This window comes from Drosophila albomicans, chromosome 3 (assembly GCF_009650485.2).
Source record: "Drosophila albomicans strain 15112-1751.03 chromosome 3, ASM965048v2, whole genome shotgun sequence".
NCBI classification, from domain to species: Eukaryota; Metazoa; Arthropoda; class Insecta; order Diptera; family Drosophilidae; genus Drosophila; species Drosophila albomicans.
This window is the reverse complement of record NC_047629.2, coordinates 29,777,934-29,789,857: the sequence shown is the minus strand read 5'-3', so window position 1 is coordinate 29,789,857 and position 11,924 is coordinate 29,777,934. Positions and strand designations below refer to the sequence as shown.

The following is an 11,924-nucleotide window of genomic DNA, read 5'->3' as shown; positions in this document are numbered from 1 at the left end:
ACAATTGTGTGCCGAAGTGTGTGTTTTTTAGTTTCATTACAAATCTTGAATAATATTTATATTGCAACTATGAGTAGGCTATTGGTTTTTAAAGTATATTCTATGTATTAATACCAAGTGCAACGGAGGTTGTGCCGAATTTATTTGTATGTTAATGCTAACGCACTGTTACACTCAAAATTACGCTGTTAAGTTGACAATGCGGCGAATTCCCCAATGCAGAGCTGTTTACTATATTATCGATAACCTGCCGTCGCCCTAGTGATAAACAGCTGATAGCAATAGAAATAATAAATAAATAATGCTGCAATGGAGGTAAATCCGCTGGCCGTGATACTTGTCTATTTCGACAGCAAAGGCGATCGTCTGCTGTATCGCTATCCATACCAAACACTCGGCCAAACGCTCAAATTGGAAGAGCCGCACGAAGAGCAACCGAACAAAAAGCGCAATCCCTTCGCCGTCGCAAGCACTGATGACCTGCTGCAAACGCCCACGCATCAACATCCGACCCAAGCTCAAGGTCAGGGGCAGGGACAGCTGCAGGGCTTTGCAGACGATGTGTTGTCTGCTTTGTTTGCAGTCAAGCCGCAACTTTGCAACCAGAAATTCGAGCTCAAACTAAACGATGTGCGCTTCGTCAGTCATCCCACTTTGATCAGCGTGGTGCCTGCTGTGACATCCAATTCAGCGTCAAATCAAACCACAACGTCTGGTAGCAATGCAGCTAGCAGCAGCGTGGCTGTAACTGTGGCAAAGAAGCAACAAATGTTGATCAACATTGTGTTTGCTCTGCATGCACAGGCAAGTTACTCTATTGTCAAGTGCTACCACGAGTTAAGCAAGCGCCTGGGACTGGCGCTCAAATTTGAGGAACAACGCAGTGGCTATCTAACGGAACAAACGGCGTACATGGCGCGCACCCATGACGAACAGCAACAACAGCCGCTGGAACGCACCTTTGAGCTGATCGCAGAACGTTGCAGCTTGGCTAAAGCGCTTAAGTCAATCTGCAATGATTTGTGCACCACGGGATTGCTGAGCACCACGCTGAACTCGAATTTAACGCTGACCTTTTGTCTGCCAGCGAAGGCACATCAGCTGCACAAGAAGGGTAGCATGGTAGATCCGGAGACAATTGATCGTTGTCTCCGCGCACTGAAGCCCTATCATGGAATGTTGCTACTCGTAGACTTTGCCGAGCTGTTGGACTGTGTGCCACCAACGGGGGCCCGCATGTTGTGGCAACTGGTGGACGCATACAATCCGCTCATTAGTCTCCAGAGCATGGCCTCAAATGCGGATCTGAGCATTGAGCATGTCTACAAGTTGGTCTCGCATCTGGTTTACTGGGCCAAGGCTACCATCATCTATCCACTGTGCGAGACGAATGTCTATGTGATTGCGCCAGATGCGCCGCTGCACACCAAGTCGCATCTGGTGGAGAAGTTCTCGACGCGTTTTGCGGGCATGTCGCTGTTTGAGGTCATTTCCGACTTCTCGTTGCCCACATCGATTGGACACTTGACAACGCCGCTGCAGCAGCCGGCTCGTCAGGGCATTCTGGCCCAAATGGTGCTGTGGATGCTGCAGCATCATCTGCTCATGCAACTACACACCTACGTACAGTTTATGCCCAGCGATGACGATGAGTTTGGCGACTCCGCCTCATGCAATCAAACCCACATGCCCGGCAGCTGTGACAATCTGACAGAGGAGGAGCGCGACGACGATCCACTGCACGGTGGCTCCATCTTGAGCATGTCCAGCCAACCTTTGCCGATGCCCGTCAATGCCAACAGGCGTCCGATGGTGGAGGATCACGACTCGCTGGCCTCGGATAACATTGCAGTGCAGCCGTCAAGTAGCCACAAGTCAAACTTTAGCATGACGGCATCGCTGAGCACCGACAACTGCGATAGCTTGGACTCCATGGAGGACGAGCAGAAGTTGAAGGAGCTGCTGCAGGTGTTCAATGATGCCGATCGTGCCGCCATTCGCCGCATTCCCGCCTCCCTGAATGTGGATGATCTGTCGCTGCTGGTGAAGCTTTATCAGATGGGATACTTTAAGAGCGAGCATCATCTCGAGGAGATCATGTACTTTGAGAATCTGCGACGGTCGCAGCTGCTGCAGTTGCTTGACAAGTTTCGCGACGTGCTCATCATTTATGAGACCGAAGATCCCGCCATAGCCTCAATGTACAACAACAAATAATAGTTTGTAAGCTTAATGTAATTTGTGTCTATAATAAAGGGCATTCCAAATGCTAATCATGGTTAAGAATTCTATATGAGGTGCTTTTTGTGGCCAATGGGAGAAGGCTGAGAGGGAAATTAAGCTATTAGGAAAAGTAGTAATCGAAGAATAGTATACTTTAAATGGTAGTATAGAATAGTATGATTAATTTGCTCACCTACTTTACTACACCACATATGGCATTTATCCTAAAAACTAGTCTTGTATTGCATCAAGTTTGGCAGTTATCTTTAAGCATAGAGGCAGCTAAAATTGTATACTGTGGTTCAAAGAAAGGAGAGTGAAAGGATCTTAAAAGGAACCCCCGTAATAATCTTTGCTGGTATTTCAATCTTTTATGGTGACTATTAAGCAAAATAAATAGGCCCTCAAGTTAGTTTTGATTGCGATCAGTGTGGCCGTTAAGTGCAATTAACGTAAGTTATATTATTTTATTCAACTTGTCAAAAATGAATCCCAAATGAAATCAAATGCAAATATTTATTATTAACATACATTTTATTGCTATAATTATGACAAAACCCTAGCTAATTAAATTGGGAGAGGGTGGGGTTGGTGTAAACATGGGACATGGGGTTACGGGTTAGACCTAGACCTAGATCTAGATTGACTAAATCCAATGTTGAAAAACTTACATTTCTAATAGCCAGCAAATTGAAATTGAAATTTCTGTGAAACGTTTCGTATACTCTCTAATGCAATATGTACTAAGCTAAGCTATATACGTTATACTATATGTATAACTACAGATCTAGGCGATAAGGGGCTTACAAAAATATATGTATATATATATTTCTAGGTATAAACTACTCTCTGTACATACTATGTGTATGTGTGTGTGGGGTGTGTATAAAATGTGCTTATTAAATAGTTGTAATATGTTGTGATTGATCCGATCCGATTTCTCATGCGTCAACTGATTAATGGATCAGCTGTTGCCATTACTGTGGACTAGAGTTGCATTCACAGCGCACAGTTGCCTCCTGATCCTATTTTTACTCTTCCTCCTCCTCCTCCACCCACTTCGTAACAATTGCAAAAATTCTTAGACTCTCAGCGCCGTGGAGCTGGCTTGTCGCTAGGATTTGTTGTTCATGCTGTTCAAGTTGCTGCTGCTGCTGTTGATGTTGTTGAGGTTGTTGATGCCGCCACTGCTGTTGGAAACGTTGTTGTTGTAGAGGTAGGGTATCAGATTGGGTTCGATTTCCAACTGCTGTCGCAGTATGGAGCTCATCACAAACTCCGTGGACACAATGTGACACTTGGGGTTGCCATGTCGCGTGAGATCAGCACACAAGTGCATATCGGTCGGGCAGGTGACAATGATGTACGAGTCGGGGGCCTGAACATGCGCCTCTGCAACGGCGGCACCGGTGCGTCGCTTCAGTTCCACCTTGCCGCCAGACGATTCAATCATACGTATGATTTCCTCCCGGGCTGGAAACACATCCGGCGTCACAAAGAAACATTTGCCGGCGAACAACGTAGAGCGCGTTGGTGCACACAACACCGTGTCCAGATCGAATTGTAGATTCTCATCAACGGGTATGTGCTGGATGCGATAGTCGTCGGGGGGCACAAACTTGCCAGCCTTGGCGCTGTCCACCAGCCAGCTGGACTTGAGCACATAGTCGACATGGCAACAGGCCTGGATTAGCTTGCAAGTGCGACTCTCGCGCGTCATGACCAGATGCGTCGCGTCCGTCGGACTGTCCACCACAATGCCGCCCAGCAGTCTACAAAATAAACCGAACGGACAAATGAATTGAGTTGCATTTTTAAATTAGTTAGTTATTGGTCTTACATGACTGCTCTTTTGAGGGACTCCGCGTCGGCAACCTGCGAGAAGATGACCTTCGGTGGCTTCGTGCTCTGCGGATACTCAAGGCACACAATTTGCTCCGGCAGATGCTCCTGATAGACGCTCATCTTCTGTCGCTTCAGCTTCTGCTCATTGGCGAACGGATCACTGAGATGCCGCTTGACGCGCTCGTGCGCTTCTTGCGTCAGATTTATGGGCGCCTTCCACGCAGCTAAGGAAGTGCACAAATAAGTTATGTTGTCAACAGGTGTTGCTTAGTTTAGTTACTCACTCAGCAGATGCGCCACCAGATTACATTCGATACGGAAAGGTGCGACCAGATTGTACTGTTGATACTTGGGATTATCGTACTGCGTCAGTCCGCTCAGATTGCCAATGCAGACATCGCTCAGCCAGAGCGCATTCACCATGGGTATGTTCCACTCTTTGGCCGCATTGAACTTGTTGCCCTCGAGCTGTTTGCACACCACCAGCGTGTTCACCTTGGACAGATACGAGGTGTAAATGGCTCCGCATTCCTCGGCCATTTGCTGCAAACGCACCACTTCCTCACCCTCAAAGCCCTCCGAGGTGATGATGTAACGTTCCAATGGTTTGCGATATCCAAATTGACTGGGGAAGGGCAAATGCAGCGGCTGCCACGGTGGCATCAATTGACGCTTCAGGCAAATGTCGCTCAGCCAATAGGCGGTCACACAACGCTTGGCATCGCGCAGCGCCTGCATCACCATCCCATGTCGCTGGGTGCGACAGATGACGTGCGTCACGCGCGGGCAATAGACACGCTCAATGTCTCCGCCGAACTGCCGAATGGTGTCCAGCCAAATGGGCAGCTCATCGCTATCCGTTTCGTCGTACTCCACAATGAAGAACGTGCAGCCGACCAAGAACAAGTCGGACGGCAGCTTCAGGTTCGGATTGTGGCCGTAGAATTGCGGTCGCGGTGGCATGGGAATTGGCGGCTGGCCCGGACGCGCGATGTAGGCGTGTGGCGGACCAGCCACTTGCACTGGCATGCCGCCCACTTGCAACTGTTGCTGCTGCTGCTGCACGTTGGGCGGCGGTGGGGCCACCACAATCTGCTGTTGCACCAGGTGTTGCTGTGGCATCTGTTGTTGCTGCTGCGGCACACCGACAACGCGCCGCATTTGCTGTGGCTGCAGCATTTGTTGTTGCTGTTGTTGCTGCTGCTGTTGTTGTTGTTGCTGTTGTTGCTGCAGCAGCAACAGTTCTTGTTGGGTGCGCGGTGGTCCTGCCACGCCCACTGCAGCATTGTGTTGTTGTCCCATCATGCGCAGCGCGCCAGCTGCCGAAGGCGGCTCCACATGTTGCTGCGGTGCATTGGGCAGCTGTTGCTGCTGTGCCACCAATTGCTGTTGTTGCTGTTGTAGCAATAATTGCTGCTGTTGTTGCTGCTGTGGTCCCGTTACCACCACTTGTTGCACTATTTGTTGTTGTTGTTGCTGCTGCTGTGCATCGCCCATGGCAATCAGTTGCTGTTGCTGCTGCGGTGTTACTTGTGCACCGTTGTTGCCGAGTCGATTGCTCAGCATGTTGGCCAGCGCTGTCTTGGTCTTTAGGTTCATCTGTTGCGGCGTTTGCTGCTGCTGCTGCTGTCCATCAGGCGCTGTAAGACAATCATACATTAGTTCATTTTCTAGTGCAACATGAAAGGCGAAGTGAAATCTTTCGATTAAAAATAAATGGCGATTTAATAATGTAAGCGCGAAATAAAATTGAATTCTTTCTCTTAAAGAAAATCGTATTTAAAATTTTTCAATCATCCCTGCTTTAGATTTTAAACGCTTTTGCTTACCTGCTGTCGACATCACCAGCGTTTGCGTCATAATGTTACCGCCATTGGCGCCGCCCACAACCACCGCTGTTCCTGGCGTGGTGGGCGTGCCCGGTGTGGGAGGTTGCTGTTGTTGTTGCTGTGGCTGCTGCACAATTGTCTGCTGCTCTATGAGCTGACCATTTGGTCCCGTTATCAACTGCACCGTCTGCTTGCCCAGCTGCCCTGGCTGCACCGCCTGTTGCATTGGTATCTGTTGCACACGCAGCTGCTGTCGTTGCAGCAACATTTGCTGATTGGGATCAAATTGTTGCTGCTGCTGTTGTTGTTGCTGTGGCAGTTGTTGCGGTGCTGCGCCTGGTTGCTGTTGTTGCTGCGCAATTGGCGTAAGTCCAGGTGCTCCGCCGGCACGTACAACAACCTGACGTGTGCCCTGTTGCTGCAGCCAAATCATTTGCTCGTGCTGCGTCAAGCCCGCTGGCATCTGGCTCTGCACAATGATGTGCGGCGTGCCGGGTCCGGGCACCGGTCCTGGGCCGGGTGCACGTGTGGCTACGACACCGCCTGGCGCACCAGGACGAGGCTGATAGGCGACCTGTTGGCGGAGCATAACTCGGGGCGTGGTTTGATTCAACTTCGATATGTACTCGGCACGTTTTTGGCCATCCAGCGACATGAAGTGAGCATGCGTCTTTTCGTCCAGATGGATGAGTTGTCGCTGCTGCTGCTGTTGTGGTTGCTGTGGTGGCGGCAACACCAGCTGCTGTGTTTGCTGCTGCTGTTGTTGTTGTTGTGGCTGCTGCGCTTGTGGCGATTGTTGCTGCTGCTTTTGTGCAGGCCAAGGCGTCTGTGGTCGCATGCCACGTGGTGCAAATTGTGGCGGCGCCTGTTGCTGTTGTTGCGGTGTTGTTGGCGTGCCCGGCAGCGGCGACGGCATGCCCATGCTGGTGGTGGGCGTGCCTGGCGTTGCAGGCGCCAATTGGTTGGTCACTGGGCTCTGCGGCGACCAGTGCGGTTGCTGTTGTAGCTGTGTGTGATGTTGCGGTGATTGCTGCTGCAACATTAGCTGTTGTTGCTGTTGCTGTGGGGATTGCGGTGGCGGCGTGCGTTGCGTCAGTTGTTGTTGCTTGATCAGCACTTGTTGCATGATTTGCTGTGGTGGCTGCTGCTGTTGTTGTTGCTGTTGTGGCAACGTCTGCTGCTGCTGTATAAGTATTTGCTGCTGCTGCTGTGGAGAACCCACAAGTTGCTGCTGCTGTTGTTGTTGCTGCTTCTGCTGCAACAGTTGCTGCTGTTGCAGATATTGCAGTCGCTGCGGATCGCTGATCACTTGCTGATTTATCACAATTTGCTGCTGCTGTGGTTGTTGTTGTTGCTGCATTTGCAAACGTTGTTGTTGCTGCTGCTGCGTTAGCAATTGCTGCTGTATTTGCTGTGGCGCCTGCTGTTGTTGTTGCGGTGATTGTTGCTGTGGCTGTAGCATCATTTGATTGGGCTGCAATTGTTGTTGTTGCTGCTGCTGTTGTTGTTGCTGCTGCAACATTTGTCGTTGTTGCACCAACTGTTGCTGTTGTTGCTGCTGCTGCTGTGATATATTTGTCGAGTTGACAATAAACACATTCTGATTTTGTTGATTTTGAGCGAGAATTTGCTGTTGTTGCTGCACACTGAGTTGATTGAATTGCTGCTGACTGATAATGAATTTTTTAGTCTGCATCGTCGGCGCCTGTTGTTGTTGCTGCTGCTGCGGTTGTTGTTGTTGCTGCAACGGCTATAAGTTATTGACAAGATTAAATGTTTCTTTTTATGGAAAGTAAATATTTTGCTTACATGTTGCTGCGGCTGCTGTGCCAGCACTTGTTGCTGCTGCTGCTGTGGTTGTTGCTGATGTACAAACTGTTGTCCCATCAGTTGCTGCTGCTGTGGTTGCTGCGGTGGCTGTATTGTCTGCTGTATTATCCGCACTTGTCCACCTGTGCCCAGAGCAATATTCTGTTGCTGAGTGAACTGCACCTGTTGCTGCTGCAGCTGCTGTGGTGGCAACTGTTGCTGTTGTGTTAGCTGCTGCTGCTGTTGTTGAGGTTGTTGCTGTGGCTGCTGCTGTTGTGGTATTATCTGTTGTTGTTGCTGCTGTAATTGTAGCATTTGTTGCTGCTTCTGCTGTTGTATGTTCATCATGTGACTCTGAATGATTTGTTGTCCTTGTGCTGTCGATGTGTTGATAACATGTCGCTGTGTTATGACTTGCTGCTGCTGTTGCCCTTGCTGTTGTTGGGGGCCAGCCACTAACTGCTGCTGCTGTTGTGGACCAGGTACCAGTTGCTGCTGAATCGTTGTAGGTTGCTGTTGCTGAAGTGGCTGTAAAGAATTTGAATTGTTTAGATGCGTCTTGTGCTTAAATCAAAAGTACTTACTCTCTCCTGTTGTTGTTGCGTTGGCGTTGTGGGTTGCTGTTGATGTAGCGGTGATTGTCGCGGCGATGGCGTATGTTGTTGTGGTGGCATTTGTTGTTGTTGCTGCTGCTGCTGTTGTTGTTGTTGCTGTTGCAGTTGTTGCTGCTTTATCTGTTGCTGACGCATAATCAGCGAGTCCTGATTGCTGCTGAGCGTGGAACGACTCAGAACTTGAGCTACTTGCACTGGATCTGTTGGATCAATTGGTTGCACAAATGATTGCTGTTGTTGTTGCTGCTGTTGTGTCTGTTGCTGGTGTTGTGCTTGTTGCTGTTGCTGCGGCTTGTTTGTCATGGGCGGCGTTTGTGAAATTTGTGGCGATTGCGGCGCCGAAATGTGCTGCGGACTCTGTTGCTGTTGTTGTTGTGCCAATTGTTGTTGTTGCTGCTGTTGCAATTGCATGCGTTGCTGCTGATGCACTGGCTGTTGCTGCGGCGACATCATGGCAGCTGACGGCGCCTGCTGTTGCGGTGAGCCCATCATATGTTGTTGCTGCTGCTGGCGACTCTGCTGCAAATGTTGCTGCTGGCGCAACAATTGTTGGGCGCTTTGCGGTGAGGGTGGCGGTGGCGGTGTCATTTGTGGTGCTGGCGATTGCAGTTGTCGGGGCGATTGCGGGGGCAACATGTTGCTGCTACCGGGCATATGTTGCTGCTGTTGTAACGAAGGTGACGGCGTATTTGGAGGCATCACAGGCGAACGATTCTGCACGAGCCGCGGTGATTGCTGTTGCTGCAACGGTTGTTGTTGTTGTTGCTGAGGCAATTGTTGTTGTTGTTGCTGCTGCTGTTGTTGTTGCATTTGCTGGATTTGCTGTTGCAGCTGCTGTTGTTGTTGCAGCAATTGCTGTTGCTGCTGCTATTTGTCGCTGAAGTGCCTGTTGCTGCGGTGTCAAACTTTGTCCGGCTTGTATGTTATGCTGCAGTTGCAATTGTTGCTGTTGCAGCATATGTTGCTGCCGCAATATGTGCTGCTGCAGCATTTGCGGTGACACCGGCACCTGTTGATGTGGCTGCTGTGAGGGCAATTGCTGCTGTTGCTGCTGGGGTAATTGCTGTTGCTGTTGTTGTTGTGGCAGCTGTTGCTGCTGTGGTGATTGCATGGGTTGCGGTGTTGTTGATGGCTGCGGCGTGCGCGGCGTTTGTCGTCCAGTTGGCAAGGGAGGCTGCGACATGGTAGGTGTGGTTGGCAGCCGTGGTTGCTGTTGCTGCAAAATTTGTTGCTGCTGCTGTTGTTGTTGTTGTTGCTGCTGCTGATCCTGTTGCTGCATTAGCTGAATTTGCTGTTGCTGCTGCTGTTGTGTATTTTTCATTTGCCGTTGCTGCTGCAATATATTCTTAATCTGCTGCTGCTGCTGCACTTGCTGTTGCTGCTGCAATTGATTCGCCGGTATAATTTTCTGTTGCTGTATTATTATTTGCTGTTGTTGTTGCTGTGGTGGCGGTGGTGGTGGCGCCTGCGGTGCTCCCTGCTGCACATGTTGCTGCTGCTGTTGCATTTGTTGTTGCTGCTGCTGCTGCAGGTTACGTGGACGCACAAAGACAACTTGTTGCTGCGCTTGCTGTGGCAATTGCTGCTGTTGTTGCTGCTGCTGCTGCAGTTGTTGTTGCTGCTGTTGTTGCTGTTCGGCCGCAGCACGCTCTGCGGATGCCTGCAGATGCGACTTTATGTTCGCAATCTTGGCCGCGCTGTCATCAACATAACCCAGAATATCCGACAGTGGAGCGGAAGCTGCCTGTGGTTGCTGCTGCTGTGGCAATTGCTGCACCAACTGTTGCTGCTGCACTTGCTGCTGCTGTGCCAATTGCTGCTGCAACTGCTGTTGTTGTTGTTGCTGCTGCTGCTGCTGTTGTTGCTGCTGTTGCAGATTATGTTGCTGTTGTTGCTGCTGCTTCTGTGCGCGCTGCTTTTCGATGGGCTTCAGCAGCCTGGGATGATACGGTTCACAAGGTAGCGACGCCTTGCACTTGAGGCAATCTGTCACCCAATCGGGAGTCACAATCTGTATGGCATTCTTCGGCAGCGCCAGCGCTTTATTGTAGATCCCTCCAGTGGCAGCACCGCATACCAGATGCGAGTTCGTTGCCCCAAAACTGTGTGTGACAATTGCACCATGAAACGTGAGCATAGCATACAGACGACGTCGATCGCTGGCCACCACATTGGTGATGGCGACGCGGATGCCGCGTAAGAAACGCTGCAAGCTGGGATGGAACGCGCGGGTGCCGGCCATGCGTCCGAGCTTTGCGCTGTGCGAGATCCATTGTTCCGTGACGGGTATCACATTGTAGAGATCCAGATTCATGGACAGCTCCTCCTCCGAATAGTTGCTGGCGCATATTAAATGTGTGATTTGGTCCGAAAGATAAAGTTTCGATTGTGCGCCGCCGTTCTTCAGCAGTCGTTCGCCCTGTCAATCAAAAAAAAAAAAACAAAGAGTTGTATTAAACTTTTCTCTTTTCAGCTGACTAAAAACAGCAAAACACACGCATACAATTGCATATGAATGTATGTGTAAGCCGAATATTAGAGGTGAGCATAATTGCCTAGCGACAGTGATAGCGACAGCGATATACAAACCGATTTATGCCGTCACAATTATAATATATATGTATATTGCGCATCTCTACTCGCACACACACACATACATAGCATACATTTGCCAAATTGCCGGCAACATTTATGGCGCGCTTTTTTCACTTATTTAACACGTAGCACCCTGTGTTGCAAAATAAGCACACACCTATAAACACATCTAAAGTAAGCAATTGTGGTTATTAACAAATTATTCGACGTTTTATTACATACTAATAAATGCAGTACAGCTGCAGACACACACACAGTGTACACGCGCCACTCGCACTCATACACATGCACCTAACGCACAATGCAAATCGTACAGGGCAGCAAACACGTACAACGTACAGCTCGTCGTGGTCCAGCCAACAGCGAGGGGGTGGAGACGAGATAGAGAGAGAGAGAAACCCTTTGTATTATTTACCTCATCATCCAAGCTGCCGAGCACATAGTAGATCACATCTTCGAATAGCTTTTCGCTAATTTTTAAATTTTCCATTATTTGGATTTGTTGTTGACTAGCCAGAGTAGCATGCGCTATTCGATTTGCTCAAATTTCACTTTTCTTTCTCTTCGCTTTTGTTGTTGCTACCGCGGACATGGACATGGAAATCGAAATGCAGGCAACTTCACTTTCACTGGGTCACAACAAACACACGCGCTTGTCGCTAAAAACTCAAAACAAATGCAACGTAGAACACAAAAAGCACTTGTATTAGTTAAATTCATCGAATTTGATGCCGAAATTTTCTTGTATTTTCCTAGATTTTACGGCTCGGTCCTCCGTCCGCCTTTTTTGTATGCAACAAAAACCAACGCCAACCAGTAATGTGTTTTGCAGTGTGGCCGCTCATTTTATTTCTAACTACACTAATTTACGTCATACGATTGGTCTCACTGGTATTCGATTCAATCGATACAATTGAATAAGTGAAACCATAGCGGAAAGTGCAACAGCTGTTGTTTGGTAGATATTTGCACTGCTTGCTGGTTGCCGTTGAAGCCGCGCATTTAAATT

At 49.2% G+C, this 11,924-nt stretch overlaps 2 protein-coding genes across 2 annotated transcripts; one reads left to right on the top strand and one right to left on the bottom strand.

Annotated features, from left to right (window-relative positions):
* Positions 1-140: 140 nt before the first annotated feature.
* LOC117567976 (GATOR complex protein NPRL3) lies at positions 141-2,280 on the top strand. Its single transcript, XM_034248294.2, has one exon. The coding sequence runs from the start codon at positions 310-312 to the stop codon at positions 2,215-2,217; it is 1,908 nt and encodes a 635-aa protein (XP_034104185.1). The 5' UTR covers positions 141-309; the 3' UTR covers positions 2,218-2,280.
* A 468-nt stretch (positions 2,281-2,748) lies between these two features.
* Positions 2,749-11,721, bottom strand: LOC117568007 (PAX-interacting protein 1). The gene is made up of 8 exons (XM_034248330.2): positions 11,331-11,721; positions 9,207-10,739; positions 8,291-9,175; positions 7,707-8,234; positions 5,898-7,647; positions 4,353-5,708; positions 4,064-4,292; positions 2,749-3,995 (listed from the first exon to the last, which is right to left on the bottom strand). Exons 1-8 carry the CDS (start codon positions 11,403-11,405, stop codon positions 3,338-3,340), a joined length of 7,014 nt encoding a protein of 2,337 aa, XP_034104221.1. The 5' UTR covers positions 11,406-11,721; the 3' UTR covers positions 2,749-3,337.
* Positions 11,722-11,924: the final 203 nt, after the last annotated feature.